The sequence below is a fragment of the Astyanax mexicanus genome, chromosome 1 (genome assembly GCF_023375975.1).
Source record: "Astyanax mexicanus isolate ESR-SI-001 chromosome 1, AstMex3_surface, whole genome shotgun sequence".
Classification (NCBI taxonomy): domain Eukaryota; kingdom Metazoa; phylum Chordata; class Actinopteri; order Characiformes; family Acestrorhamphidae; genus Astyanax; species Astyanax mexicanus.
Genome location: NC_064408.1, coordinates 63,325,001 through 63,352,851, shown reverse-complemented (window position 1 = coordinate 63,352,851; position 27,851 = coordinate 63,325,001). Strand labels below are relative to the sequence as shown.

Here is a 27,851-nt window from a genome sequence, read left to right as displayed (position 1 = left end):
GGTACTCTGTTGTACCTCAATATATGATACAGATGCAGCAACAAGCTTTGTACTCTTTCAAGGACAAATCCGTACTTATTTTTCTTAGTGTGCATAATGAGCAGTTATAAAACAGAACTACACGTGGGGTAACTAAACTATACATGCCTCAGGTGAGATCATGTAAACATATGACTCATGTCTAACTTGATTAATCTAAGCTTCACCACATTTTGGCTTCAGGCAATGCTGTTAGCACAATGCTAAACTATGCAAATACACATCTAAAAAGGCAGAATATTGCAAAATGGTCAGTGTATCAGAAGCACCTGCCGGCCCAGAGGATTCCCTGTGATCACTGCTTTTACCAGTTGAGGAACAGCTTTGTGTATGGCCTGCTATTAGCTGTGGCATGTGTTGGGCTCGATAAGCTCCCCCTGCAGCCCTCCGAGACAATGGGGCGCAATTATCTTAAAGCCGTAATGTCCTGCTACATTAGAAAAGTTTACATACAATACAACTGAAGTCCATGCTTCTAAAAGAACAAAGGTTTTTTTTTTATTTTTTATTTCTAACAGTCACACGTGTTTGACCCATAAACAGACTAATAAGCATTTTAATGGCCAGTTGCTTTACCCACATTAGCCTTTTCCCACACACACACTGCATCGGAAAAGCTTTGAGGTAGTCATGGAGACCTTGCCAGTGTCACTGATCACAATGCTTTGTCCTGAGCCCCAGTTACCCTTGGTAACCCAATGGGTGGGGGGAGATTAACAGGGGAACAGAACAGGAGAATGGGCAGACATTCTGAAGATGGTCAGAAAGGTTACTTGTGTACAGCAGTGAGAATGAACTTATAATATTATACTCTTTTATCATGTTCTTCGTTCTCCAGATCAGATGATAATGAGTGAAGCAGCCCACTGGACTGGAAACATCTTCCTGTTAAACTTCAGGCATGTCAGGACAAGCTCAGTGGACACTGCAGACCATCCTAGATCAACACTTCCAGAAGACTCTCCCCTGACCTTCAGCAGAGCAGATCACTTCTCTCACTGTCTGTTTACAGATGTTTACTGACAGACAAGTAATATCTTCAAATTTCTGTTTCTTTTTGTCCTCTGTCAACGTGTGAGTTTTTCAACACTTGCCTGATTATATGCTGTTTTAAGGTAAGTTCATATTGTGATCTTTTTCAGTGAGGTTTATTTGGATAGGCCATATTTAATGATTTTTAATCTTTATGTTTAATCTTTTTCAATTTACATAAAATTGCATATCTATTAAATCGCCCTTAATTTTCTTTAAGTATCTTAACATTAACCTCAACACATATTCTAAATATAGAATCCCCAACCCAGGTCCTAAATCTAACCCTGTTTCTAACCCTAAGTAAAAAAACATTGATAAAACTTTCAGCAAATAGCTTTGTAATAATTTTAACATTTGTTCATTTAAGCTCATTTAACTTTCCTATTAAAAAGTGAGAATTGTTGCTTTTTACATTTACACTAGTATTCCTTTAAAGAGAAGTGATTTAATCAAAAGTTTACTGTCAAATTGTGGTTTAGAATTTTTTAGATGATCATTTAAATGCAAACATTTAAGGGTAAAAATTGACAATTATTTTTATAATAATAATAATTTATTAAAATAAATGAAAAATCCTTATAATGAACATTAAAAACAGGTATTATGTGCTTCACATCCTTAATAACACAGTTACAGACTTTATAAATGATTTAAGAAGTAATATGTCATATAAAAGCTACTTGGCCTGCTATAATAAAATCATCAGTCATTGCCAAGCTGTCATCAAAATGTTTATTTTTTTTACATAAATACACAAAGGTTTATGTAGCCTAACCCTTTACCAGCATTAAGTATGTTTTTTTTAGGTTAGCTGGTTTAGCTGGTCTATAAGCAAGATCCACTTCACCAAGCAGGAAAATCTGTTTGAACAAGCATGACCAGCATCATCACGTTGTTCGATCAGAGTAAAAAGCATGACTGTGCTATATGACCAGCCAAATCAGCCTTACCAGCATGACCAAGCATAGCCAAAATCAAATGCTGTATAGACTATATGCTGGTTAAGAGCTAACCAGCTATTGCTAAGCAGTACAGAGTATGTTTATACCTGGATCTCAAACTTCTCAACCACCTTAACCATTACACAGCAGCTTAGACCATCTAAAACCAGCTACCAGAAAAAGGCTGGTATAGGAATGTATTTTTTTAGCAGGGTTTTTAATATGTGTATAGCATTCAATCAAAAACTTCCATAGATCTCTAAAACCTAAATCAATCCCAAAATACACACACCAGTTTGTTTACTGTAATTTGTAGGGGAGCATGTAATATATACAATATGCTGTATGTCAGTGTATGCTCACAACATCTCAAGTGGGATAAAAAAAAAACTTCTCTCTTTAACCTCACATCATATTATCAATATAAAACAAAGAATGAGTTTCGATATATTTTTACTGAATCACTTAAGAAATTACAAAGATTTCCTGTCAGGATGAGGTGCAGGGAAGACGTGGAGGCGGACTTAAACGCAGGTAGGGCAAAATAAATCATTTATTAGATAAAGAACATATAAACAAAGAAACAAGGAACGAGTAACACGAAACAAAGATACACAGAAAACCAATAACCAAAACAAACTAGAGAACATAAACTAAACCAACTGGAGATAATGATAATAAATAAACAGGGAATATATACAAGGGAATAACTAATAACTGAAACAAGAGAAAACAAAAAGAAATGAACGAGGGACTGGAAAATAACAAGAGATCAATGAGAAAAAAACAAGAAGATAAACAAAGGACAAGGGCTAAGGCTATGAAAACGAGGGCTGAGCTAGAGAACACGAGAACGACAAAACAACAGAGGTTAGTGCAAAGACCGACGAGGGACAAGTGGCACAGGGGATCTATTTAACCAAACAGGAAACACACTAGAATTAGAAACACCTGGGGAAGGGGCGGAGCCACAAAATGAGACATGTGGTGGAAAACTACTGAGACAGGAGACACAGAGGGGCACAGGGCACGTGGGGAAAACACACAGAGAGACATGAGACAAGACAGGAACAGGGCGAGGATGTGACATTTCCCCTTTAGCATGCGGAAGAAATTTTTAAAAGGTATTAGAATTGATATCTAAAAATGAGTCTTGGTATTGCCTCTGTACTGGATAAAAATAAAATTAGAGGTAATGCACAGCCCTCTGCTACCAGGCTCTGTTTTAAATGAGAGTCTCTCAGATTCTCTAATAAAGCTCTCTAATACTAAAGTGCAAGAAGCAATTCATGTGTCAGTATTATTAAGCCTTGGCTATAGGCCAGAATACTTCATGACTTGCAAATGAATTAATGTCAGATGAGCAAATAGTGTCGCATGGTCGTTATCATCACCAATTAAGATGTTGAAATGAATGTGATTTCCTCTCCCCTGCTGGTCCTTGTTTGTGCTTAAAACTAATTGCTTGTTATAGAGGCTCTTCTCAGACATAATGGATAGGCCCTGCTCTCCTCATTATTTTTTATAATAATAAACATACAAATTGCTGATGAATTGTTGACCACCATCATTACAACAGCTTTCGAATAAAGTACGCAATGTACTTTCTTCCAGGCCTCATCCAAGCCTCTACTCTAAAAAAGTTTTAAAAAAGCAGTCTATGTAGTACTTTTTGTTTTATAGTTTATGGTATGTTAATGGCTGTATTAAATTGATTCTGTTTTGGGAAAGTCTATTAAGCTATGTAGTTTTTCTTTATTTGATCATTTACTTGCATGAAAGCTGTGTCTCAGGATGGCTATGCAGTGCATTATCAAATGTGTAGACGGCCTCATGAAGGTAGATGATGATTCATGGTTGTGAATGAAAGGATGGATGGATGGATGAATGGATATTGCTGCTGTAATAGAAATATCAATCTCCGAAAGGTCACTGAGCGAGACAATGCTCTCCCATATATGGATCTAAACTGCCATCCCTGTCCACTTGTAATAGTGGAAGATAGCTCTGAAAATGAAGAAGAAGAAGCAATCATGTCTACACATCTACTGAGGCCCGAGGCTCATATTATACCCTGCTATAAATAACCACAGTAACTTTCAGTAGGGGCAGACAGATCAAATACTTTGCAGTGGCCACTCAGGCCACCAAGCCAATGAAATTATATGGCCAAAATTAGAAATCTTATTATATAGACAGGATGTTGTATTTACAATTAGCAGGCACATCAATCAGGGTTAAAGACCAGTTAAGTGTTGTGTTGCCAAGGAAATACATGAAGAGAATCTCATGTTCATGCAGATAAAAGTTTTTTTTTATTATTATATGTTCCTGCTGACCCACCTCCATCTTCATCATTATTAGTCAGTCATTCAAGTCTATTATCAGGGTGATGTGTTAAACTGTAGTCATGCTTTTGAATATTGTGTTTTATAAACTGGTACGGAATGAACTTGTTGTGAGTATGACATTTTTAAAGGCTAAGAACATCCCTAAAGATTTCACATTATTTTAGCTTCTACAAATGTAAGCGTAAAATAAAAATGACTATCACATATTTAATTTACTTTTAAATCAATGAATTCAAGCAAATTGATGTAAAAACCTGAGTCTGACATTCCAGAATGATGCTGACTGACATTACCAGTGGAAATCAGTGAATAGCGCAAAGCTGTCAAACACTGTTAGCTATGCCAGACCTGGACTGATTGTGGGGGAGACTGTACAGAATAATTATAATAATATTTAGTGATGTGCAGACTGTACTTGGATATGACTCTCTTAAAGAGCCTGCAAAGTAACAAAAAAACAATGACATGATCTGTTTCTGAAATTTAAACCACACGGAGAAAAGCAGAAAGTAAACATATTACATATCTATAGGTGAGCTAGCCAGGCAACTAGTTAGCTAACCTATGTTAGCTTACTAAGGCTAACTGAGTAAATAATGAAGATTAGAAACTTCTCAGACATCTTTAAGACATCTGCTAGCTAGTATATTTAGATTGTGAGAGTCAGATATATATACAACTCTATATATACCTCTACAGAGGTTCTTAAACACTTCTTGCTAATTTCTTTGCGTGCCCATATTGTTGGTATAGCACCAGGATTAAGATCCAGTCATCGTCCAGTGTTGTGCCAAATTTAGCATCCCCACCAGGAAAAGCACCCCCACTCGGGAGCCTGAGCTATGTTGCTTGAATGAAAAGCTGAGATAATCCGCTGGCATTCCTGGTGGGGTTGCTGAATTTGGCACAACACCAGCTTTCCACATCCCATAGTTGTGTTAATCTTCAGGAGTGATGGAATCTTCAAGTGAGCACTACAGACAGTGGAGTGCAGAAACAGTTCTGTCTAGTGTGCCATTTTAAAGTTTACAAATTTTGTCCACTTTTTGGATATTTTGGGGTCTTCTGGCCAGTTTTGCATAGGTGTCCCACTGTACATTGAATTACTGCAGCCAAAAACAACACACATTTTGTCATTTTGCTTCATCTTCAGTTCATCTGGTTCTTGGGTATGATGTGGCCGAAGATAGGAACTCAGCTTAGGCTGTACATATATGTTTGACAATTTCATATTAAATGGTGCTTAGCCTTTAAACAGCCCACTGTTTAAGAGAGAAGTTGTAACTTGCCCCTGTATTTCTAGTAATGTTATTTTAATTGGCCAATTTTGACTTGATCCAGTCTCTTCTGTGTCTGAAAAAGACTGAAACGTATGTGGGAGGTTGAAAATATTTAACTTTATCAAAAGGGGGAGAAATAAATAAAAAGGTTGACCTGTCCTAATGTATAGCAATGCCTAATGTGGGGCACATAAGCTATATTTGGTGTAGATCAATCAATCTAATTCAAATCAATTAAATTTTAGAGGCACAGTTGTGACACAGGGCACCAGACAATAGAAAATATCCAAATCTGGCATCCAACATGAAAAATGCTTGTAAACCAGTAATGTTTTAAAGAAGCATTTCAAATAGCAAACAGTGTTAGCTTTAAAACCAGCATCACTCCAGTAGTAGCCGGTCATTAGCTATCTCAGTAATCCCCTGAAGAAACACTGTAACCAAGCAGCTTAGAGAAAGCAGCCTTATTGACTCTGCAAGGCATTGATGTGTTACGCATCAGGTAACACATCAATGCCAGGAGAAAACAGTGTCTCAGAGCAGAGAACTGCTGAGTTCATTCCTCCAATCAGAGACAGAGAAAACAGATTAAAAAGGTTCCTAAAGCTACAAGCTAATACATGTTTCTGTTTATCCCGTTTCCACCAACACATTCTTTAGATTTAGCCTAGCACACATACACAAAACCTGAGAATGAAAATGCTCACTGACCTCACACAAACAATTACTTCAGCTAAACCTGCTACTTCCCTATTAGCATAATTTTCACTGCAATTTACAATCAATTTAGTGCATCCTTGGGCGTTAAAGCATTGGAAAAGAGAGACAGAGTGAAACAAACAGATGGAGGGAGGAAGGTCATTCTGGAATAATTTAAGAAATTGCATCTCGCACTTCATTTTCAATTTTAGAAAGGCTGCTAGATTTAAACTCGTAAGAAAAGCCCACAGGGCTCTGTTTTTAATATGCTAGTATCTTTAGACTTTGCTCTTAAATAAAGAAAGAAGCCTTTATTGAAACTCTCCAAAAGACCATGACTAACTGAGAGTAACTGCAAGGCAAAACAATCAATCATTATAACATGTTCAAATGTACAGCCCATAACCAGACAGAGGAGTGAGAGTTATAACCAGCCACACATGACCCCTAATGATCCCATTAAAGACTGTGCAGACTTGGTTTATTTTTAATGGATTACAAGCTAATAAGGCTGATGCAACAGGGAGATTTAGAGCTTATCGGAGGTCTGCCACTTTGCTTTATTTGTTCCTATTACTCATTCTCAAAGGCCTAAACAGGCCGAGCGCTGCCTTCTCGCTCAAGTGTGACTGATGGAGGCCATCGACTGAGTGCTCCATCAACTGCTGAATTTCCTTCTCTCTCTCTCTCTCTCTCTTTTTTTCCCTGCATCACCTGGTGTGATGAGGTTTTTGATGAGAGCATGCCACACCTGTTTTGATATTGCTACGACTCTAGTGGTAATACTTTTTGAGCATTGTAAAAATATTTCTGTCAAGAGCACATACGTCACACTTACCTTATTGTTATTTCAGCTTGTGACTTGTGAAAGTGGCATTTTACAAAAACACAGATTGGATGCATTCTAAAAAAAAAACTCTACAGTTGTGTTGTACCAAAACCAGATATCAAAACTGTTCATAAGACATTATTCAAGTCTTTCTAGTAATATAATTAGAGTAAGCCTGACTCTAACTGATCCATATTAGTACCGTTATTATCATTACTGTCAAATTATGCTGTCAATAGAACATTGAAACTGAATAAAACAGTAATTTCTCTTAATTTTATCAATAAAATCTAGATTCAGGTTGGTTTAAGGAGAGGGGCCAGTCAATTAATTTGTAATTTTATTTTAAATAGCCTTATTACTATTAATAGCCTATAATTTCTGTGACCATTATGAGAATGATAGGAAATACTGTATGTTTTAACTTTGCCATCATTTGCTTCCAAAAACAATCCCTCCCTTCCTAATGTCTATCTCTGAAGAGTTTTCACCTGTTTAAAGTTGAAAAACACTTTTTAAATGGACATTTTATCATCTATCATTATTTCTATTTATTCATTAATCATTTATCCAATAAATGCAGTTATCCAACACTTTAACACTTCTTATTCAACAAGTTAACCAAATTTGGTTAATAATATTAATTGGAATGTGAAAGTATTAAGCAGGGCACAAAAAGAAAGGTGTTTAAATTTAGCAAACCACACTAAGAACCATTATCTCCAACTAAAGGAAACTTGGAGTAGAGGTGATTCTTCCTAGAAGTTTTGTTAAGCTAAAATTAAAATTTATTAAAATAATAACGCATTACTGACTCCAAATTTATCATGTGCATTAACGCTTTAACTAATAATTAAGAGGGACATTCACCATTTTTGTAATCTAATGGACTGAAAGTGGAAATTTAAATTACTAAAGTTAAAATAGTATTCCACAAAAAAAATCATACTAAAAGTCAAACATGGTGGTGGTAGTGTGCTTGTGTGAGGACTCTTGCCATACTTGATTAAATCAAATCTCACTTTCCACAAATAGCTAAATAACAATGAATGCCAGTTTGCAATGTAGTTTTTACACATGCTTTTCATATTTACAAAAGTATCACTGCATTGCAATTAAATGTAATTAAATCTAATATGCTAGAATTGGCCTGATTTAGTTAAGGACCAAGTCTATGTCCTTTGATCAAGGTCAACTCAGCTCAAATGTTTTAATATGCTCCAAAATATGATTTAGATGTTCACTTTATGTCTTGCAAGTTACAGGAAGTTTATTTTTTGCTAAGGAGAAGCCTTAATCTATGGTTTAGCCTATACTGTAGATTATTATCATCTTAAAGCATCTTATTTACAAACCATTTTACTTGACTTACTATCTTTATCTTTGACAGTGTTGTGTAAACTAAGATTTTTTAAATTGATGTTTAATTTCATGATGTCTCTTAATATTAAACTCCTTAATTACGGCAACTTTTAGACTCTGTTTTTCTGCGCTAGAAATGTGCACCCTCTCCGCTTTTAGACTCTTTGGCCCGTTTCTGACATCTATCATTCAAGCTTTGAATCTCACATTATAAAAACCTGCTTAACAGCGGGCCAACTTTCATTCTATTTCTAAAATACCTCCGTAGTTTGGACACCCCTGTCTTAAAGCTTCATACTGATGTCTGATGTGACCATGCACTCTCTCAAGATTTCTTAAATTTAAATACTCTTTTACATGGCTGAGTAAAAATAGATATTAGCCTTATTTTCCTTAATTAATATAGAATCCAATCTAATATTTGTGTGCCATTAATTTGATTTGGTTCTCCTGATCTACATGTAGGGAAATTTCTGCAGAAATACAGAATATTCTGAAGGGTTCTCAAATGTATAAAAATAAAGCACCACTGTACCCTATAACCAAATAGAACTTCACATTTTTTCTATAAATGCATCATAAATTAATTACAAATTAAATAAATAAAAGAAATTGTAGTAATATGAAAATCCTGCTGTTAGCATTCCCATGAATAATATACAATATTCAGATTAAATGTAACTTTAGTTACAATTTGCACTTTAATTAGCGCTCTATGAAATGAACACTATCTATTGCAAGTGCAGCACTGTATAATATCCAGAATTAGACTGAGGATGAGTTTGAAGTAGCTGTTGGAGAGCTTTGTGAAGGAGGCTATATAATCATATTCTTGTGGGTAGAGAGACAGATGTGCTGAGTATAGCTCAGAATAAGAATGAATGTGTGTGTGTATGTGTGTGTGTGTGTGTGTGTGTAGCATGCATCGCTCAGACTGGATGATGTGGCCGAAGGAGGCTCAGAGGAGAGAGGAGAAGAGGGCTGAGGCACGGCTGGCTGAGGGCTTGCAGAGACTTGATGAGGCCAAACATTACCATCTCAACACACTGAGCCGAGAGCAGCGCACTCTACACCGTCACCTCCTGGCCATCAAGACAGGTGTGTGCATCTGCGCAGTGACATCTCCTCTAAATTATATTGTTTTATCAAAATCTATAAAACTACAAACCAAAGTAATAAGAAGAAGAACAGAGATAGAAGCAATGCTTTTATAGTAGACTGAGTTTACAGTCATTGGATACAGCTTTATTTCTAATGTGCATACACTCTTTGGCCATATCAGGTAACATCACGTATTTCAATTATTCAATTTAATACAATTCAATTCAATTTTATTTATATAGCACTTTTTACAACAAAGGTTGTCACAAAGCAGCTTTACAGAGAAAAACAGGTCCACGCCTTTTATGAGCAGCACTACAGAGATTCCAATTTTTATGGTGACGTAGTGGCAAGAAAAAACTCCCTTTAAGAGGAAGAAACCTTAGGAGGAACCAATCTGCTCAGTACAAACAAATAACAAACAAATAACAGAACAAAACAACAGTACAGAGAATTAATGTGAGCTATAGCTAATGTAACAGGTACTAATTTATGAATATAAAAATGTGATGGGCACAAACTATAGAGCTATGGCTAATATAGAATTATCATTTATACAATAAATGCAGTTCTCCAACACTAATTGACCCTGTGTAAAATTCAGTTGAACACTTTTTAATCAACCATTTAACCAAATTTGGTTGATAATTGACGTATATTTTAATTTTTCCTCAGTATTTTTCTTCACTAATGTACAGTATGTAACCATTAATCTAGAAATACTCCTCCTATGAATCTATGAAGATCTCTGTGTCTAGAGCATGATTTGGTGTTTTCAGATGTATACCATGATACCCTATCATTATTAGCAGGTCTCTCAGTTCACTGAGGGGAGAGAGCAGGAACATTGAATTGGGCATCATCTCTCTCCAGGGCTGGCCAAGGATCGCCTCGAAGATATTGTCTTAGTCTTTGTGATAAATAATTGTATTACACCTAAGGCAGTGTCTGCAGCATCGTCTTCCTCATCTTCAAGCATCTTCACAGCAAAGAGACAGCAATAAACGACATAATATTAATTGGAACGTGAAGTAACATCAGCTAAAAGTCTTAAGCACGACAAAAAATAAAGGTGTGTTAAACTCTAGCAAACCACAGTAAGAACCATAATAATCTCCAAATGAAGAAAACTTAGATTAGAGGTTATTTTCTTTTTTCAAAAGAAAAAAAAAATCAGTCTATCAGATCAATCAATGTCTTATCAATTAAAGATTCACCGAAATCTGATTATACTGTCCTTCTAAGGAGCTGCAAGACTTACCATTCAACAGTAAAAGACCATGAAAACAAGGGTGTGCACTGGGGAGTAACAAGCTGAAAATCACTAATAATTAAGAGCAGAGGTGGAAAAAGTACTGAACAATTGTAATTAAGTAAATGTACCTTTACTTTGCTAAAATTCTACTCAAGTAAAAGTAAAAGTACCTGTCTAAAAATCTACTCGAGTAAAAGAAAAAAATACTTAATTTAAAATGTACTTTGAGTAAAAGTTATAGTTACTTTTAATTATTTGATGTAAAAAGTAAAAACAAATCATAAATTAAATTGTTTTTAATGAACTATTATTTCATTTAATAATTTGGACCTTTCAGGCAGTATTTCTTCAGACCACCCCATAAAACATTTTCAAGAACAAGTGGCATACGTTTCTATGATCCATTTTTTTTCTTTACTGTTAAAAAGTTATGGTCATATATGTGACTATAAACTGTATTTTTACAGTTTTATCGGTCATTGTTATATTTTAACTTGCAATTACTTTGCTTTAACTGCTATTTACATGTTTTTTTTAACATTCAAGCAGATTGTTTAATGATAAAAATATTCACCACCACATGCTTTCACAGGTTTGATGTGGAAGGTTTGAAAGCTGACAGCTCTGTCCAGCGGGACAGGTATATTTTGTATTACATGAGGACGTTATTGTCTCGATATTCCACACGCAAACATCCGTGCACCGGCGCATCCGCGCCAATTATTTAATTATTAATTCAGACAATTGTTTTTTTTCCCAGCATTTTATTTTTTACTCAGTAATTAGGAGTTTTCCAATGTAGCGAAGTAAATTACTTGTGTCAAAATGTACTTGAGTAAAAGTAAAATTACCTATTTTAAAAAGTACTTTACAAATTACAAATTACTCATAAAATCTACTCAATTACAGTAACTTGAGTAAATGTAATTCATTACTTTCCACCTCTGATTAAGAGGGACAGTCACTAATTTTTGTGTTCTAATTGGTTAAAAGTAGATATTTAAATGAGTAAAGCTAAAATAGAATTCCACTATAAGAACATCATACTAACAGTCAAACATGGTGGTGGTAGTGTAATAGTGTGAGGACTAGCAAAATAGCAAAAAATAAATTAAACAATGCAGTATGCAATGCAGTTCCTACACATGCTTTATATATATATATATATACTCTAAATTATATCTATAAAATTGAAACCAAAATAATATTAAGAAGATTAGCGAAAGAAACAATACAATTATAGTAGACAGAGTTTACAGCCATTGGGTACAGCTTTATTGTTTAATGTTCTTCCACTCTTTGGCCATATCACCTCACCACAAGCCAAGGAATATCTGGTCAGCAGAGTCCTACAGTGGCTCATTCCATTGATAAATGACACAGAGAGCTGCTGACAAGCTCTGCAGCAAATGCAGCCTAAAGTCACTGTGGGAATACTAAGTGTTCCTGTATGATAGATGTATGAAATGTTACAGTGTTTTAATATCTAGTACCTAAAATACTGGCATCTCATGAAATAAAGCCATTTTTCTCTTATTCACAGTCTCTTTGTGGAAACAATATAAACATTAAGAACAGAAACTACTAAATAACTCTAACAGGCTTAAAACATCATTGACTGAACAAACTGAACAAACAAGGTTTATTCTTTAGGAGTCAAACACAGTCTTACCTATAAAATATGTTACATTAGCACAAATAGGGCTGAACAATATTGGAAGACATTCATTTTTTACTGTGATATATATTGTATTATTATTATTTTTTTTTGTTTTACAATTATTAACTTTTACCAGAGGTGAATGATTCATGATGTCATGTTAGTAACATTATGCATATTGGCCAGATATGATCTACTCAAGAAAGACACAATGCAGTCAAAAGTTTGGACACACCCTCTTGTTTAGTATATATTTTTTTCTTTATTTAATTTTCTACATTGTAGATTAAAATAAACAAAAAAAAAAACATCAAAACAATTAAGGGAGACCAAACTTTTGACTGGTACTGTCATGGAAAATGAATTTTCCATTGGAATCAAACAACAACGTAATAACATTGAATTTATTTACACTTACATTGCATTAAGTCTTTTATGTGAATATTCTGCATGCTCACATTGAAAGATCTATACTGAAACAATAGATTGTGCAGCACAATGTTGTCAAAATGTTCTATAAAGCTTGTCCAACCTGGCAACAACAATGAAAGAGTGGCCATGGGTAGGTTGTTATACCTGGGCTCTAAATCTCAGATATGTATTGTGCCTCAGGGAACCGGTGGAGAGGATTACATGCTATGGGATCACGACCCACCAATCGTGACCTCAGCCACCCTGCTGTGTCCTTTCAGAAGACCCTGTTACCCATAATCCCTCCTACAGGCAGGGATCTGGACAGATACAGGTACGTTAAAACACAGTTCTGCTATTTTGGAAAGTAATGTTTTTAGTGTGACTTCACTATTAAATTATTAATTAAATCAATTCATTTCATAATTAATGTTTGCAATGCCAACCAACGTAACTGTGTTTATCTGTATATATTTTTTATTTATATATTAGGCCCTTGTACCTATCAGTATTTTGTTTTATTTATCTTAATTAACAGTAATTATTATAAATTAGGATGACAAGAGCAGAATTACTCTATTAACAGCAACATCAAGGCAAAACTAAACGAAGACTGATTTATATTTGTTCGGTCTCAGCATCACAGACCAACCAAAAACAAATGAGTGAAAACGCAATTCTCTCCGTCTGACATTTGTCAGCAAAATAAAAGCTTTATATTTGCACCGGGCCTGATTTATGCATTTTTGGAGCATGTGTATTGGACTGGACATTCATTCCACTGTAAATATCCAGGGAGATACTCTGTTTTGATAGGATCCTTACAGTTCTCCTCCGAGTGTCCTAAAAGATTTAATGCTTGTGGAACATTTAAATTGGAGGGCTTTTTTTGCCAAATTGTGGAACTTGTCCTTTAAAGTTGAATTTAAAACCCATTCATTCACAGTCTCTCTCATTGTCTGCTCTCTCTCAGGAAGGCTAAGCTTTTACAGGCACAGAGATTTAGGACTGTTTTCAAACTTTGCTTTAACATTCCAAAAGTGCTTTAAGATACTGTGACATTCAAACATGGGTAAATGTCAGAGTCTGGTTGGATATAGAGAGTTTCAGGTGTGAATATCTGGCACAGAAACATCCAAAACTGAGCCAAATGTTCAGGTTATGCCAATTTAATTGTTTAAAAGTGATTTTGGTTTTCAGCAGTGCATCTGCCCAAATGCAGATATTTCATGCAAAATATTATTGTAGAAAACAGCATGTTTTTATCATAAATAATATTCTGCATACCATGGTGAAATATTTACTACCCCTATACAAGCTTATGAATGTGATTAATAGAGGGTGTCAATAGGACCTGTGAGAAAATTTATATCAAAGGGCATTTGGCATCTAGTCATAAAGGAGGATACTTCTATTCAGTTTTCTCACTTAAAATTAGATGGTTGGAGAATGCAGAGTGTGAAACTGTAAAAAACTGTGAAACTGTAAAACAACAGTACATGATGAGTTCACTGGCATTAAGGTGAACTTTGGATTTGACAATAGATGTAGTGGTATAATTAATATGATACTTACGGTAATATAATGAATAAAACCAGCCCAAAGACTGAACCTTGAGGAACCCCTTTATCTGCTGAACCCTCTTCTGTTAAATATAAGCTTAAGTATAAGTTAAATATAAGTTTCTATACCCATTTTTTCTGATGAGGGCCTAGTCTGTATTTCTTGCTATGAGTAAGTAATGAAATTTAGAATTTTGCCAGAATTTAGATTTATATTCTAAGTTTTTTTAAAGGAGCATGCTTAATTACCACCATAAGAATCGGACAAAGCAGTATACATCTCTGAAAAATGTGTTTGTTTAAATATGTTTGAGTAAAATGCACATTGTTGTTTTATTCTATAAACTACAAACAACATTTCTCCTAAATTCAAAAGAAAAATATTGTTATTTAGAGCATTTATTTGCAGAAAATGTAAAATGGTTGAAATAACAAAAAAATATACAGAGCTTTCAGACCTCAAATAATGCAAAGAAAACAAGTTCCTATTCATAAAGTTCTAAAAGTTCAAAAATTTGGTGGAATAACCCTGGTTTTAATCAGTTTTCATGCATCATGGCATGTTCTGTTCCACCAGTCTCACACACTGCTTTTGGATAGCTTTATGCCTGCACTCCTGGTGCAAAAATTCAAGCAGTTCAGATTGGTTTTGATGGCTTGTGATCATCCATCTTCCTCTTAATTCTATTCCAGAGGTTTTCGGTTTGGTAAAATCAGAGAAACTCATCTTTTTTAGGTGATCTCTTATTTTTTTTCCAGATCTGTATTATCCAAAAGGTTTTGTTTATTAAAAAAGTCAAACATTGCTTCTGACCAAAAACTACCCATAAGAGAACTTCTATTTGTATTTGCATTGGATAAAATTAAACCAATCTAGGTCGATTTGGTGAAGTAATTTAAGTGGTCTTTATTTCTTTAATTAGCTTTAAGACTAAAAATACTACATTCACCCTTTAGGTGCCTGGATTCAGTTATCAGCTAATTTAGATTAAAATCACCAAGAATCAGCTTTTCTTAATCAGTGTATAATGAGAAAAGTTTTGTTCTGTAGATCTCAGCTAAAAAAGGAAGTTATTTCATTCAGTCTGATGGCTGAATCTGTAAAATTTCGAGGAGGAGATTAATTGGGCCTGAGTCTGTTTTTTAGTTTGTTTCTCAGTCCCTTAGTTCCAGTGGAGGTTATTGTTAGTTAGTGTATACCATTCAAATACTTTTAGACTATGGTTTGGAGTATAGTATATAGTTTGGCAAAAAATATTTTTTCTGTTTTTATATGATTTTTTTTTATGTAGAACTCCAGTGGTCTACACAGAGGCCAGACCTCAATCTGTTTCCATGTGTTGAACTGAAACATCAAATAATGAGCCAGGTCTTTCTTTCCAACATCAATGTCTAAACTCACAAATACTCTTTTGACTCAACTTTAGTGCCCATTTTATTCAGAATAGGATGTTCAGTTAGCTAATAAGGGGTGTGATGATCGGGGAGTTTGCATAATATTGGAAATTCAGAGATTAGAAAGTTTCAAAAAAAAAAAATAGACACCAAACACCAACAACATTGAGGTGAGGGAAAAATGTAAATGTAAATTTCCTCTAAACTATTGCTTTAAATCTGATACATGCTAGAGTCAGGACACATGCTGTACATAAGAGGAACTCAGCATAGTGCACAGTTCTGTCACCCAGCTGGGATTTCCACGGTTACAAAGTCTTCGTTTCCAGAGAGGAAAGGGGGAAATGTTAATTCCTGTGCTCAAACTTGACGCAGTGCAACACTTCAAACGGAATATGGAAAATGAAGCTGTGGCAATTAGGATCAGCGCTTCTGGCTAGGACCTTAAAAACATGCAGACGCAGTGTGAGCTTGGTGTGCTCGGTGTGTCTGAGCACTCTTTGTACTCATGTAAACTCTAAGGCTCAGTACGTGATAACAGCTAACAGTTCTCATGCAGTCAGGCCTGGATGACCCTAATGGTTTTTAATGAGAGAACTTTCATGTAACGCTGAGTAATGTGGCCTTTTCTGCTACCGTTTCATTCCAACTGTGGGAATTTCAGTGCTCGTTAAATCTCCTCTGAGATGAAGAAATGTGTATTAGAAAGATTGTTCTCAAAAACAAAAGCCTGCGCGTCTCAAAAGTCGATTTCTTTCATGTGCTAATTCCCCCGCGCTGATCGGCTCGACTCCCTCTGAGTCTGAATAGTGTGAGCTGGTAAAATATGCATCTGTTGTGTGGTTGTTTGGTATTGTGAGTGCACAGAGAATGCAAAGCATGCTATGAGAACAGTTTAGATAGTTGTATTCTAATACATGTATTAAAAACCTCTGTCAGCTTCAGGATGAGAGGTTTGAAAGTTTGATGACTAGGTGTCATTGTAAGTCCATATTCCCCTCATTTACAATTCAGGCTTCTGTGTGTGTGCGAGTATGAATTATAATCATGTTCATTTGAATTTCTGTGTGCATGAGCAGCCGTCAGTATACTGCATCTGTGAGGATTGTGGGGAGTTCCTTGGTTGTGCATGTGCATTACTGACTTTAATAATTAGAAAATCATATATACACACATATTATATAATTTCCTTAATCCCCTATGTTTGTAACACGTGTACTATGAACTATATATTTACTATATAATATCATATTTATATTAATTATGCAGTATTATATATAATAGCATATGTTATTATTTTTAATACATTATGCAAGCTATTGTTATTTTTTCATCATCTTTACTCTTTGGCCTTCTCTTGCTCCTTTTCTGCGTCTCTGCTGACCAGTGCTGTTCGTGTTGAACCGAGTGTTGTGCTTGAGTGCAGTGTCGTCTTCATTATGCTAATCAGGAGACTGAGCCTGTCACACACATTCAGACTGCAGGGATCATGCAGTCATTTTCTGCAGCAAACACACACACACACACACACACACACACATACTGTCTTAGGACACATTTGAGGCCATATGAAAAGAAGCCCCCACCGCGGGGACACCGCTTTCTGAATGAGCTAGAGAGAAGCAGACAACACAGTTCTGCTCCAAAATACCCCAATAACACCACAATCACTTGATATTTTTGATTCAAGCATATTTTGTCCGAGGTGACATAATACCACACATTTGAGGACTTGTATTTTTTAGGACACATTTGGGGGCCAATCCCATACACGTACACAAACTCTGATAAAAGTCACTTTTGAATACTTTTACTAAACTTTGGGGACAGATGAAGTAAAGTTCTCATGTGTATTTTTCAGTTACATTCCTGCACTAATGCTTTTGTTATATTATCAAAATCATCTGTTCTTTGGAGAACGTGCAGAAGGTCTAAAGGTTTTACACGTTTTTTTTATATTAAAGCTAGTGTCAGTATCACCTGGGTGTCTTTGGCTTACTGGAAAAAAAATCTGTATGTTCACTGCATGCTATTTTTGGAGACAATGATTATGTGAATTATGTATATTATGTAATTTCAAAGGTAGCCTATATAGCAATAACACTAAAATAAATTGACCTACTAAAATATGTGCTCCTTGCATTCAGGTTTCATATTTGTAAATATCTAGACTGGGATTTCTCAGTGCTGGGAATCATCTTTGTTTCAGCTCAACACAATATGAATCTGATTTGCCACAATAAGCTAACAGACTGAAAAAAAAAATTAACAATGCAAACACATCATGATCCAGGTCATCTTTTCATGAACAGTGTTGTATACAGCCATATCATATATGCTCATTACACCCATTATTTTGTGTTGAGAAATAAGAATATTACGCAACATCACTATTTAAATCTGATTATTCTAGTCTACCATAGCTGATAACATTTAAGGATAATGTTTGTATCTTAGAAACCTCACCACTCATTATATATTCTAACAGTTATCTAATGTATCTATCATTGAAAGCCACAGTTCACTGCTGTATAACTTCCAAAAGAAACAAAACAGAAATATGAATTATATTTGATTACAAGCATCTTTACTTTCAAAGCTGCCACATATATGCCATACAATATCAAAAATCACTGGCAAAAATAAAACAATAATAATAACATTAATAACAATAATAATAATAATAATAAACCAACAGGTCTGTGCAAAAGTATTAGGATGTCATGTAAAACATGTTGACTATAAAAGACATTATAAATTTATAATAATACAAATAATCAATAAAAAATTAATCCAAATAAAGAATAACGCAGTATTGAGCCTTGAGAATGTGTTATTTGTCAGTGAAGTTATTGATATGTTGGCTAATAGAATGTTACTGATATGTTGGTTAGAAGAATGCCGTCAGAACACCAGTTTGGTTCAGTAATGCTGCTGGTAAGTTGGTTAAGAAGAAATACTGTTAGGTTTGGTTTAGTTACTCCTATGCTAGAAAAACGCTGTTTGATCACCGATTTGTTTAGTAAAAGGTTATAGATATGTTAGTTAAAAAAACGTCGTTAGAACACCGATTTGGTTAAGTGAATTTATAGATAGGTTAGTTAAAAAAAACGTCGTTAGAACACCGATTTGGTTTAGTGAATTTATAGATGTTATTTAAAAAAACGTTGTTAGAACACCGATTTGGTTAAGTGAATTTATAGATATGTTAGTTAGAACAAAACTTATTATACAGGATTTGTTATAGTGAAGTTAGTGCTGTCAAAAGACTGGATCTGTTAAATTCCACAAGCAGTGCCTCATTTATTGAACTACTAAATAAGAATTGTTTTATGCCAATTTATATTTATTCTTAAGTTAATGTTGATTTGTACAAACTCTATACTACCAAGATAAATAGTTATCCACAAGACGTTTGCACAGTGCTGTGGGTCTGTCTGAATTACATTTCATTACAAAACTGCGACAGTAAAAAGCTGGGAGTATTTCACAAAAGTTACCCAGATATCTGTACACATACTTTACACGATTTCTGTTCAATAAGCTTTTGGTAAAATTCAGTAAAGGTTTAATTATCTGGCTAAATATGACATCTTGCTTTATATGTGTTGCAGAACAAATATTACACCAACAATATTAACACAATTTTGCCCTAACAAGCTGAGCTGAACTGTTTCTTTAAGGTGATGCTCCTGTTGCGTACAAAATTTTTCACATCGGTCCATGATCGATCGCTGAGCGCGTGGGATTCTGCGTGTAAACATTGGATACAGTCTAGCTTCTGAGGCACTTTACCAGTTTGGATGTATCTCATCAGATGCCGCTCTACTGCACATACCTCAGAGGCCTGCCACTTACGTTTTGGCTTTCTTGCTGCATCTTTGAGGAAAACAGAAATAGATTAGACAAATCTTTTTACATTACAATGCACAAAGCTGATATATGAGCATTATAAGAATGTATTTTAGGTACTACAAAGTATACAGTATACAGAGCTATATAAAATGTAGCCATTTCAAATTGACAGTGAAGTTAAATGTAGGTTGTAACTTTTGTGCAGGTCCGTTAAGTTTTTAGTTATTATTTTTACATTTTCCTTTTGAATTTTAATTCTTATTTAAAACCAGATGAAAAGAGAAAGAAATCAGATATTCCTGCACAAAACAAAGAAAATAAAAAAAGTAATATAGTATACATTAATACACTATTTCTGTATAATTCCATGTATTTATTACCTTGTTTGGGAGTCACAGCTGATACAGGAGATGCCAAAGTGTCAGGACCAGTAGCTGGGACTGCAGGCTTAACAGATTCTGTTGTCACTGGGTCTACAGGCTCATAGTCATCATTATCATCATCACTTGACATGTCACATTCTTCTGAATGAAGCAGGTTCTCTAATGCAATAGAAACAAACAGTACACGGGAAGAGCAAAACATAAGGAACACTATTATATATATATACATATATATATATACACACATATACACACATATATACACACATATATACACACACACATATATATATATGTGTATATGTGTATATATATATATATATATATATATATATATATATATATATATATATATATGTGTGTATATATATATATATATATATATATATATATATATATATACACATATACACATATATATATATATACATATACACACACACATATATATATATATATATATATATGTGTATGTGTATATATATATGTGTGTATATATATATATATATATATATATATATATATATATATATATATATATATATATATGCGTATATGTGTATATATATATAGTCAGGACACATCTATGCAGAAGCAGCAGCTCAGTGTCATTCAAGCCTACACAATCAGCCAAATTTCTGAGCTCCAAATCAACTACAAAATATAAACTCATGAATATACAGTAAAAACATTATTTGTATTTTTTATTAAAAAAATCCAAAGTACAGTTACTAGAAAATAGGAATCATGGATGTGTGTCAAAATATTTGATTATGAACATCTACACAAGTAGATCTAAACAAGTTTTAAACATTACATAAAACTGTAAAGAAAATAATTTGAGAAAACAAGTAATGTTTGCGGGTAAGATACCTGATGTTTTCTTGGCTCACAGCCTGTACTGTTCCTAGATCGTTTTCTAGATGAAGATTTTACAGGGGCTGGTGATGGAATTATTTCCTTTGAAAGAGAACATGTGCAAGCTTTGAAATTAGCCAAATTTAAGTTGAATACATAGATGATGCAGACAAGTTAAGATGTAAAAAACACTAAGAAATAAAATACAATGCACTGACAATTGTAAAGTATGACTAGTGGCTAAGAACTGAAATATTATGCTGTATGTATAATTAAAAAGGGGAAAGGAAAAAGCTGGAATAAATAATATCCCAAAAGATAATACTTTTCTAAGACCACATGCATCCAGAAGCCAGTTTTGGATTCAAGATGTGATCAGTACAAATGTAACATATACTCTACTATGCAAATGTAACAAGTCCATCTGCATCAAAGTTTTTGGAGACATTAGCAAAAACAATACAGAGAATACCTACCATAGTTTAATACATTAATAAAAAACATTTTAAATCTTAATGTCAGCAATTAATGGCATGAACAGCGCTGGAGACGTGTGTTTATCCTGACTGTGCATGCATGAACTGAAAAAAAAAAAGACTCTGGAAACTTGTTGTGTGTACATAAAAATTGTTAGCTCAAAATAAAGAAAATGGTTGCACTATTTAAATAAAAGATGAGCACACACATGAACTGTTACATCATTTGCTCAATTTAATTATATATTTTTTACCCACTGCCCCTCCCAGGCGCTGTACATAAAGTTGGTTATTTTTTTAAATTATGATTCGTTTTGTAATATATTTTTAATATATTTTATCAAATGAAAATTTGAATTTAAATCATCCTGTAAACGTATTTAATATCATTAACTGTTCAGTCTTTTAGCAAGCCTAAATTACACTTTTTATAGAATCCAATTTGCTGGGGAAAAATTACATTAACTCTTGCACAGGCATTGAAGTGTAAAACAAGAGACCCTCGCATGGGGAAAATGGCAATTTTGTGGTCGTGGCGGTTAAGTCCCATACACTGCGATTTTTTTATCAATAGTGAGATATTGCTATACAGCAGTTATTGCGACAGCCCTACAACCACATGTTTTTCCATTACAGCTGGCCATTATATTTCTGATCATCTTTAGGGACTATACAAAATATTCACAAAAACAAGTTTGGTGATCAGTTCACCAAAAAAATACTTATTTACTGTCCATCGATAAAATTACCAGTAAAATATTTTTTACTGTGATAACAAGGCATGATATCCTAGCATTAACTTTTAAAATGTGGGTTCTTCACCTAGGATGTGCCCAAAATAAAAAATTAAATAGAAAAAAAGAAATCCTACAGTGACCATTACAAGAACATTTCAATAATATCCATACCTCTAAGTCTTCAGTACCAAGTAAGGAGTTGCTACCACGGCTGTCAGCTCCAGGAGATGGTGAATCCAACTTGAAAAGATATGAAATTTATAAGATAAACAATGCAAAATGCATTGTACTCACAGTACCATGTATATATATATGAAAGCACACTTTCACCACAACCTATTCTAAATGAACAACCTTCATGAACAAACAATGTAAATTACAAGCAACACATACAATTTATATAACTTACCAATTTGTCTATCTTGGATATTTCACATGAAAGTTCTGCACGCTGAAGCAAGAGCATTTCACGGTGCTTTTCCAAAGCACTCTGTTTCATATCTGTTCTCGGAACATGTTCTGCAGTTCCACACTGTGAGGAAAAATAGGTGTGACCTTTAACATATCTGTCAAGTACAGAAAATTCCAAAAACAAACACAAACTCCTACAATCCAAGACAAAACTTTTATCTCAACACACTGATGGTTAATTAAACAGGAGTTCTAGATAGACAATCTTGTCTTTTCAGCCTATTCAGAAATAACAAAGCATCATATCAAAGAAACAGATTTCAGGCAACAAGACAACAATTGGAGCTCTACAGAGAGTCTGGGGTCACTGGACACACATACACAAACTCTTAGAACAGATCGGGGACGATCTGGACCACGGCCATCTCATATCCATCCATGCTTATCAACAACTCTACAACTGGGGACACCAAGCATACACATACACTCGACATATCTCACACTGGGGACAGCCCTGTAGGAAGGCAGACGTGTTATGGTAGATCTTGGTAAACCATGTTTATACCTGGTTTTCTGCAGCACCCAAAGGCTTGTCCTGTGAACTGTCCTCGTCTATAACTGGGCAGGAAGAGCAGTCTGTCTCAGGGCTCTTCTGGATACAACTAACAGAGTGTTCTCCTTGTTCCTACAATCCAAAATAAAACAACTTTTATAGCAACATACTGATGGTTAATTAAACAGAAGTTATAGACAGACAACTGCCAATCTGTCCTATTCAGCAAAAAAAAGCACATAATTAGAAAAATAAACAGGCAAACGAGTCATCATTTAGTTTTGACTCCTTGCTGAACCCTAACAATATCTATGATATGACGACCATGCAATATCCATCATCTATCCATGTGTCCACAAAGACACAGTTAAGAAACCCCACATTTGTCATTTCTACTGAGAAATGCAGTAAGAACTGAATACAGCTGGTGGAGTAAATCTTGATAATTACCATTGGGTGGACTATGTTACAAAGAAATAGCCATAGAAATAAAGCATCATATCAAAGAAACAGGTTTCAGGCAACAAGACAACAATTGGAGCTCTACAGGGAGTCTGGGGTCACTGGACACACATACACAAACTCTTAGAACAGATCGGGGACGATCTGGACCACGGCCATCTCATATCCATCCATGCTTATCAACAACTCTACAACTGGGGACACCAAGCATACACATACACTCGACATATCTCACACTGGGGACAGCCCTGTAGGAAGGCAGACGTGTTATGGTAGATCTTGGTAAACCATGTTTATACCTGGTTTTCTGCAGCACCCAAAGGCTTGTCCTGTGAACTGTCCTCGTCTATAACTGGGCAGGAAGAGCAGTCTGTCTCAGGGCTCTTCTGGATGCAACTAACAGAGTGTTCTCCTTGTTCCTACAAATCCACAGCAGAGCGTCTCTCAATTTCTTAAAAAGACTAATAAACAACTAACAGTATTCCAACAGCAGCATATGTGTGGGTCTCTAATGAAGGGATCTATAAAGACAATTTTCAGATGTCTCTATACTCAGAAGAGCACATAATACTTTAAGCTACTATCTGTTTATAAATGCAAATATAATATCATATGAACATCACCAAATATCATTTCACAATTCAATAACACACAAGCACAGCTGTCAGTGAACTAGAAATATGACATTGCACACTCCTGGTGATGTGAATCACTACACTAGCAAACACTATCAGTATTTTGGTGGTGGTGAAATACTGACACTGTGTTGCAGTGCTATTCCATACCTTACGCTCTGTAATTCCAAGAGGCCTTTCGAGTGACCTAGTCCTTCCTTTTGTCTGACGTGAAGAAACGGTCTGCTTATCCCTCACAATGTGACTCATGGGAGTTTCTGCATACATCTGAATTCAAATCACAGTAAACACATGTAAAATTCAAAGAAATATAAGTGAACAGTGGCAACAAGTAAAAAATGAGCCACAAAAACAGGGCATAAGATCAGAGAACCCAACTATAAGCAATAACTGGAGCTCTACAGAGAGTCTGGGGTCACTGGACACACATACACAAACTCTTAGAACAGATCGGGGACGATCTGGACCACGGCCATCTCATATCCATCCATGCTTATCAACAACTCTACAACTGGGGACACCAAGCATACACATACACTCGACATATCTCACACTGGGGACAGCCCTGTAGGAAGGCAGACGTGTTATGGTAGATCTTGGTAAACCATGTTTATACCTGGTTTTCTGCAGCACCCAAAGGCTTGTCCTGTGAACTGTCCTCGTCTATAACTGGGCAGGAAGAGCAGTCTGTCTCAGGGCTCTTCTGGATACAACAAACAGAGTGTTCTCCTTGTTCCTACAATCCAAAAATAAAACAACTTTTATAGCAACATACTGATGGTTAATTAAACAGACGTTATAGACAGACAACTGCCAATCTGTCCTATTCAGCAAAAAAAAAGCACATAATTAGAAAAATAAACAGGCAAACGAGTCATCATTTAGTTTTGACTCCTTGCTGAACCCTAACAATATCTATGATATGACGACCATGCAATATCCATCATCTATCCATGTGTCCACACAGACACAGTTAACACTTTCAATGTTCTTCTTAAACACAGCAGTCAATTAAATATAAATGAGTGTATAAATATAAATGAATCTCTACCCACTAGTAATGGTGGTACAATATTAAATGTGTTGTGACAGTGTTCCTTACCTCACTCTCCATAATTGTGAAAGACTTCCTGGGAGCCTCTCTCTTTTCTTGAACTCTGCTAGCAGTCAGTGCTCTCTTTGCACACTTCACAGGATAGTTCTTGGTAAAACCAAAGCAAAGCAAATATAAAGTAACAGAATTTTTTTTATATATATTTTATAACTAGAAAAACCTGTATATAGCTCACTATACCAATGATAATATGTTTTACATTGCGAATACTTTGTAATGAGCATACCTCTTCCCCTGTAGTTATAAGAGGCTTCTGAAGAGTCTTGGCAGTGGAAGCTTCTGGTTTAACCTTTAAACAATTATTTTAGTAATTTTGCAATCTTAATAATTTGTTCCTTGTAACATCAGATCTTATGCTGAAAGAAACATTCATTACAAATCCAACAAGACAGTAGTTGAACACTCTTACCTGTTTGCGCCAGGGCCAATCTGAATCCCCATAATTATAGTTAATTTCTTCTCCTGGTAAAATATCTCTAAGTGCAAATAAGCACAGGGTTGGCATTCCATCTACTTCAACAACTTTTATTTTGCAGTTTGGTTTCTTGTGTTCATCATTTACAAGCCTCCCTAAAGATTTGTCTTCAACAGATGCATCCACACTGAAAATTAACAGAAATGTACAAAAGCATAAACACAGACAAATACCTGATTAATAATTGGGTATTAAGAGCATGCAGTAGGCAGGTACACATGTATTCTAATATTATGACCCATTAATAAGCGTAATATCACTTACCTCCAAAAATAAACACTGTTCCTGAATTAATGTTTTGAATGAGATTTTGTGTTAAGAGTTGGCCTCTGTATTCCAGGATAAAATCTCCTTTGGAAAAGTTGGCAGTCGCAAATACACCTCGTCCTGGGAAAGACAAATAAAAAAATAGGTTAGCAGTTAAAACATGGCTTAAACAGAACAAGAATCATGCTTCTATGCACACATGTAAAACATTGTACAGTTCAGAACAGATCACACACTCAACACAATTACAATTTCAACAAATAAATGATTCACCTTTAGAAGAGCTAATAAATCTCTCCTCAAGACCCAGTTTGTCTGTCTTGTTTTTGATGTGAATCTCAGCATCTTGCTGTGGACTCAGTTGTTTTCGTCTTATCAGTCTTTTTGCCATTCAGTCTTTCTGTCAAAAAGAAATTAGTCAAAATTTTGGATACAAACTTAATTACAGTCAATATAAACACTGTCAATTTAATAAAGCAACTGTGGAAACAACAGATGCCAACATTGTCTACATTTAATCCAGCTTTCTACAGCTCCATCTTACAGTACTAGGGGTGGCAGTCCTACAGCAGGTGTATTTGACCAGAAAAAACAACAAACTGCAGGTTCCCGTTTCTGAACTGTCAATTAAGATCTGTCACTTATGCAAACATGGACTATAAAGAGTGGAATGGAGAGAATAACAAATGTTTAGCTTTACACCATTATAAATTAGAAGAGGTTCCATCAACATACCTAATAATAAATACTAGTGGTTACGCATATATTAGCACTGGCATAAAGCAAAGCCAAAATAAATGACATTTGCACAACTTTAGTAATATTACTAAACAGAAGCTTTTCAGACAACCACTTAAACTAATACAGTTTAACCATGAACAGCTAAATGGCAAACCATGCTACCTAAAGGAAGTACACTGGAGATGATTTTGGCGCCAGCAATAAACCGCTAGCTTAGCTAGCATGCTACCAGCTAATATACACCACAAAACCGAATAAATTCGACCCTCCTGCCCTCCAACCGCAGTCACTTGACATCACTCGATCAAACTAGAGTTCCCATTCTCTAAACCTGCGCAAAGAGAAACATTACTGTGTACTATTTTGTAAAGTGAGCTGTTTGCTAGCGCTAGCATCTGGCGCTAGCAGCTATCGCTAACGTTACCCAGAGCAGTGGAAATTGAGCAGGTTGTGGTGAAGGGCTATCAGGCTACCTGCACTAATTTTAGAGCAAAATCCCTCCATTATTTGAGGGTTTATCCTGTAAACACGCGGAGCAGCAACAACCAGCTCAAAATAGCCCTGCTGTGTGTAGCTTTGGCCTGCTACTAGCTAACCTAGCTAACGCTAGCTACACAGGTTACTTAGCTAGCTAGGTTAATTATCCTACCTAGCTAACGTTAACCAGCTTGTTTATCGACACAAGCCAGTTGGAAAGCTGATAACTATGGCGATAATACGTTTATAAATACGTTTTGAGATTATAGTTATCAATATTCTGCTCAAACACACCACATACCTTGTACAGTGCATTCCTCCTCAGGTTCTGCCTCGTGCTCTGCCGCCTGGTGTTCCTCCTCAGCCGAACGTCATAGCCAGCCTTCTGTCCTATTCCATTTGTTTTAGTTGCTCCCTAATAAGTTCACACTAATAAGTTCACACTAATAAGTTCACACTAATAAGTTCACACTAATAAGTGAACTAC

At 35.2% G+C, this 27,851-nt stretch overlaps 2 protein-coding genes and 1 long non-coding RNA gene across 11 annotated transcripts in view; 1 reads left to right on the top strand and 2 right to left on the bottom strand.

The window, feature by feature from the left end:
* The first annotated feature begins 959 nt into the window (after positions 1 to 959).
* The window catches only part of LOC103031359 (uncharacterized), a 40,060-nt gene continuing 13,168 nt past the window's right edge, over positions 960 to 27,851 (top strand). The window contains 3 exon segments of the mRNA XM_007259490.4: positions 960 to 1,154; positions 9,456 to 9,634; positions 13,165 to 13,297. Coding sequence (XP_007259552.3) covers positions 9,457 to 9,634; positions 13,165 to 13,297 — 311 coding nt within the window. The 5' untranslated portion in view covers positions 960 to 1,154; position 9,456.
* LOC125802998 (mediator of DNA damage checkpoint protein 1-like) lies at positions 19,132 to 26,083 on the bottom strand. 9 transcript variants are annotated; one of them, XR_007440050.1, is made up of 11 exons: positions 25,814 to 26,010; positions 25,631 to 25,693; positions 25,393 to 25,491; positions 24,907 to 25,026; positions 24,441 to 24,557; positions 23,955 to 24,074; positions 23,206 to 23,325; positions 22,639 to 22,761; positions 22,401 to 22,469; positions 20,156 to 20,317; positions 19,137 to 19,799 (listed from the first exon to the last, which is right to left on the bottom strand). XR_007440050.1 is itself a non-coding variant. In XM_049481658.1 (10 exons), exons 1-10 carry the CDS (start codon positions 25,907 to 25,909, stop codon positions 19,746 to 19,748), a joined length of 981 nt encoding a protein of 326 aa, XP_049337615.1. In that variant the 5' UTR covers positions 25,910 to 26,012; the 3' UTR covers positions 19,132 to 19,745. The 9 variants fall into 9 exon arrangements, 7 of the variants coding, with proteins under 7 accessions (XP_049337615.1, XP_049337621.1, XP_049337630.1 ...); XM_049481658.1 differs by lacking the exon at positions 20,156 to 20,317 and having other exon boundaries at positions 19,132 to 19,799; positions 25,814 to 26,012; XM_049481655.1 differs by lacking the exons at positions 19,137 to 19,799; positions 20,156 to 20,317 and adding an exon at positions 20,815 to 21,118 and having other exon boundaries at positions 25,814 to 26,079.
* Positions 26,157 to 27,851, bottom strand: part of LOC125803002 (uncharacterized) — a 1,997-nt gene continuing 302 nt past the window's right edge. Inside the window, exons 1-3 of the long non-coding RNA XR_007440058.1 lie at positions 27,666 to 27,851; positions 26,420 to 26,546; positions 26,157 to 26,266 (exon numbers count right to left, since the gene is read on the bottom strand). The exon at positions 27,666 to 27,851 is cut by the window's right edge and continues 302 nt beyond it. This is a non-coding gene — a long non-coding RNA (uncharacterized LOC125803002). The remainder of the gene's footprint in view (positions 26,267 to 26,419; positions 26,547 to 27,665) is intronic.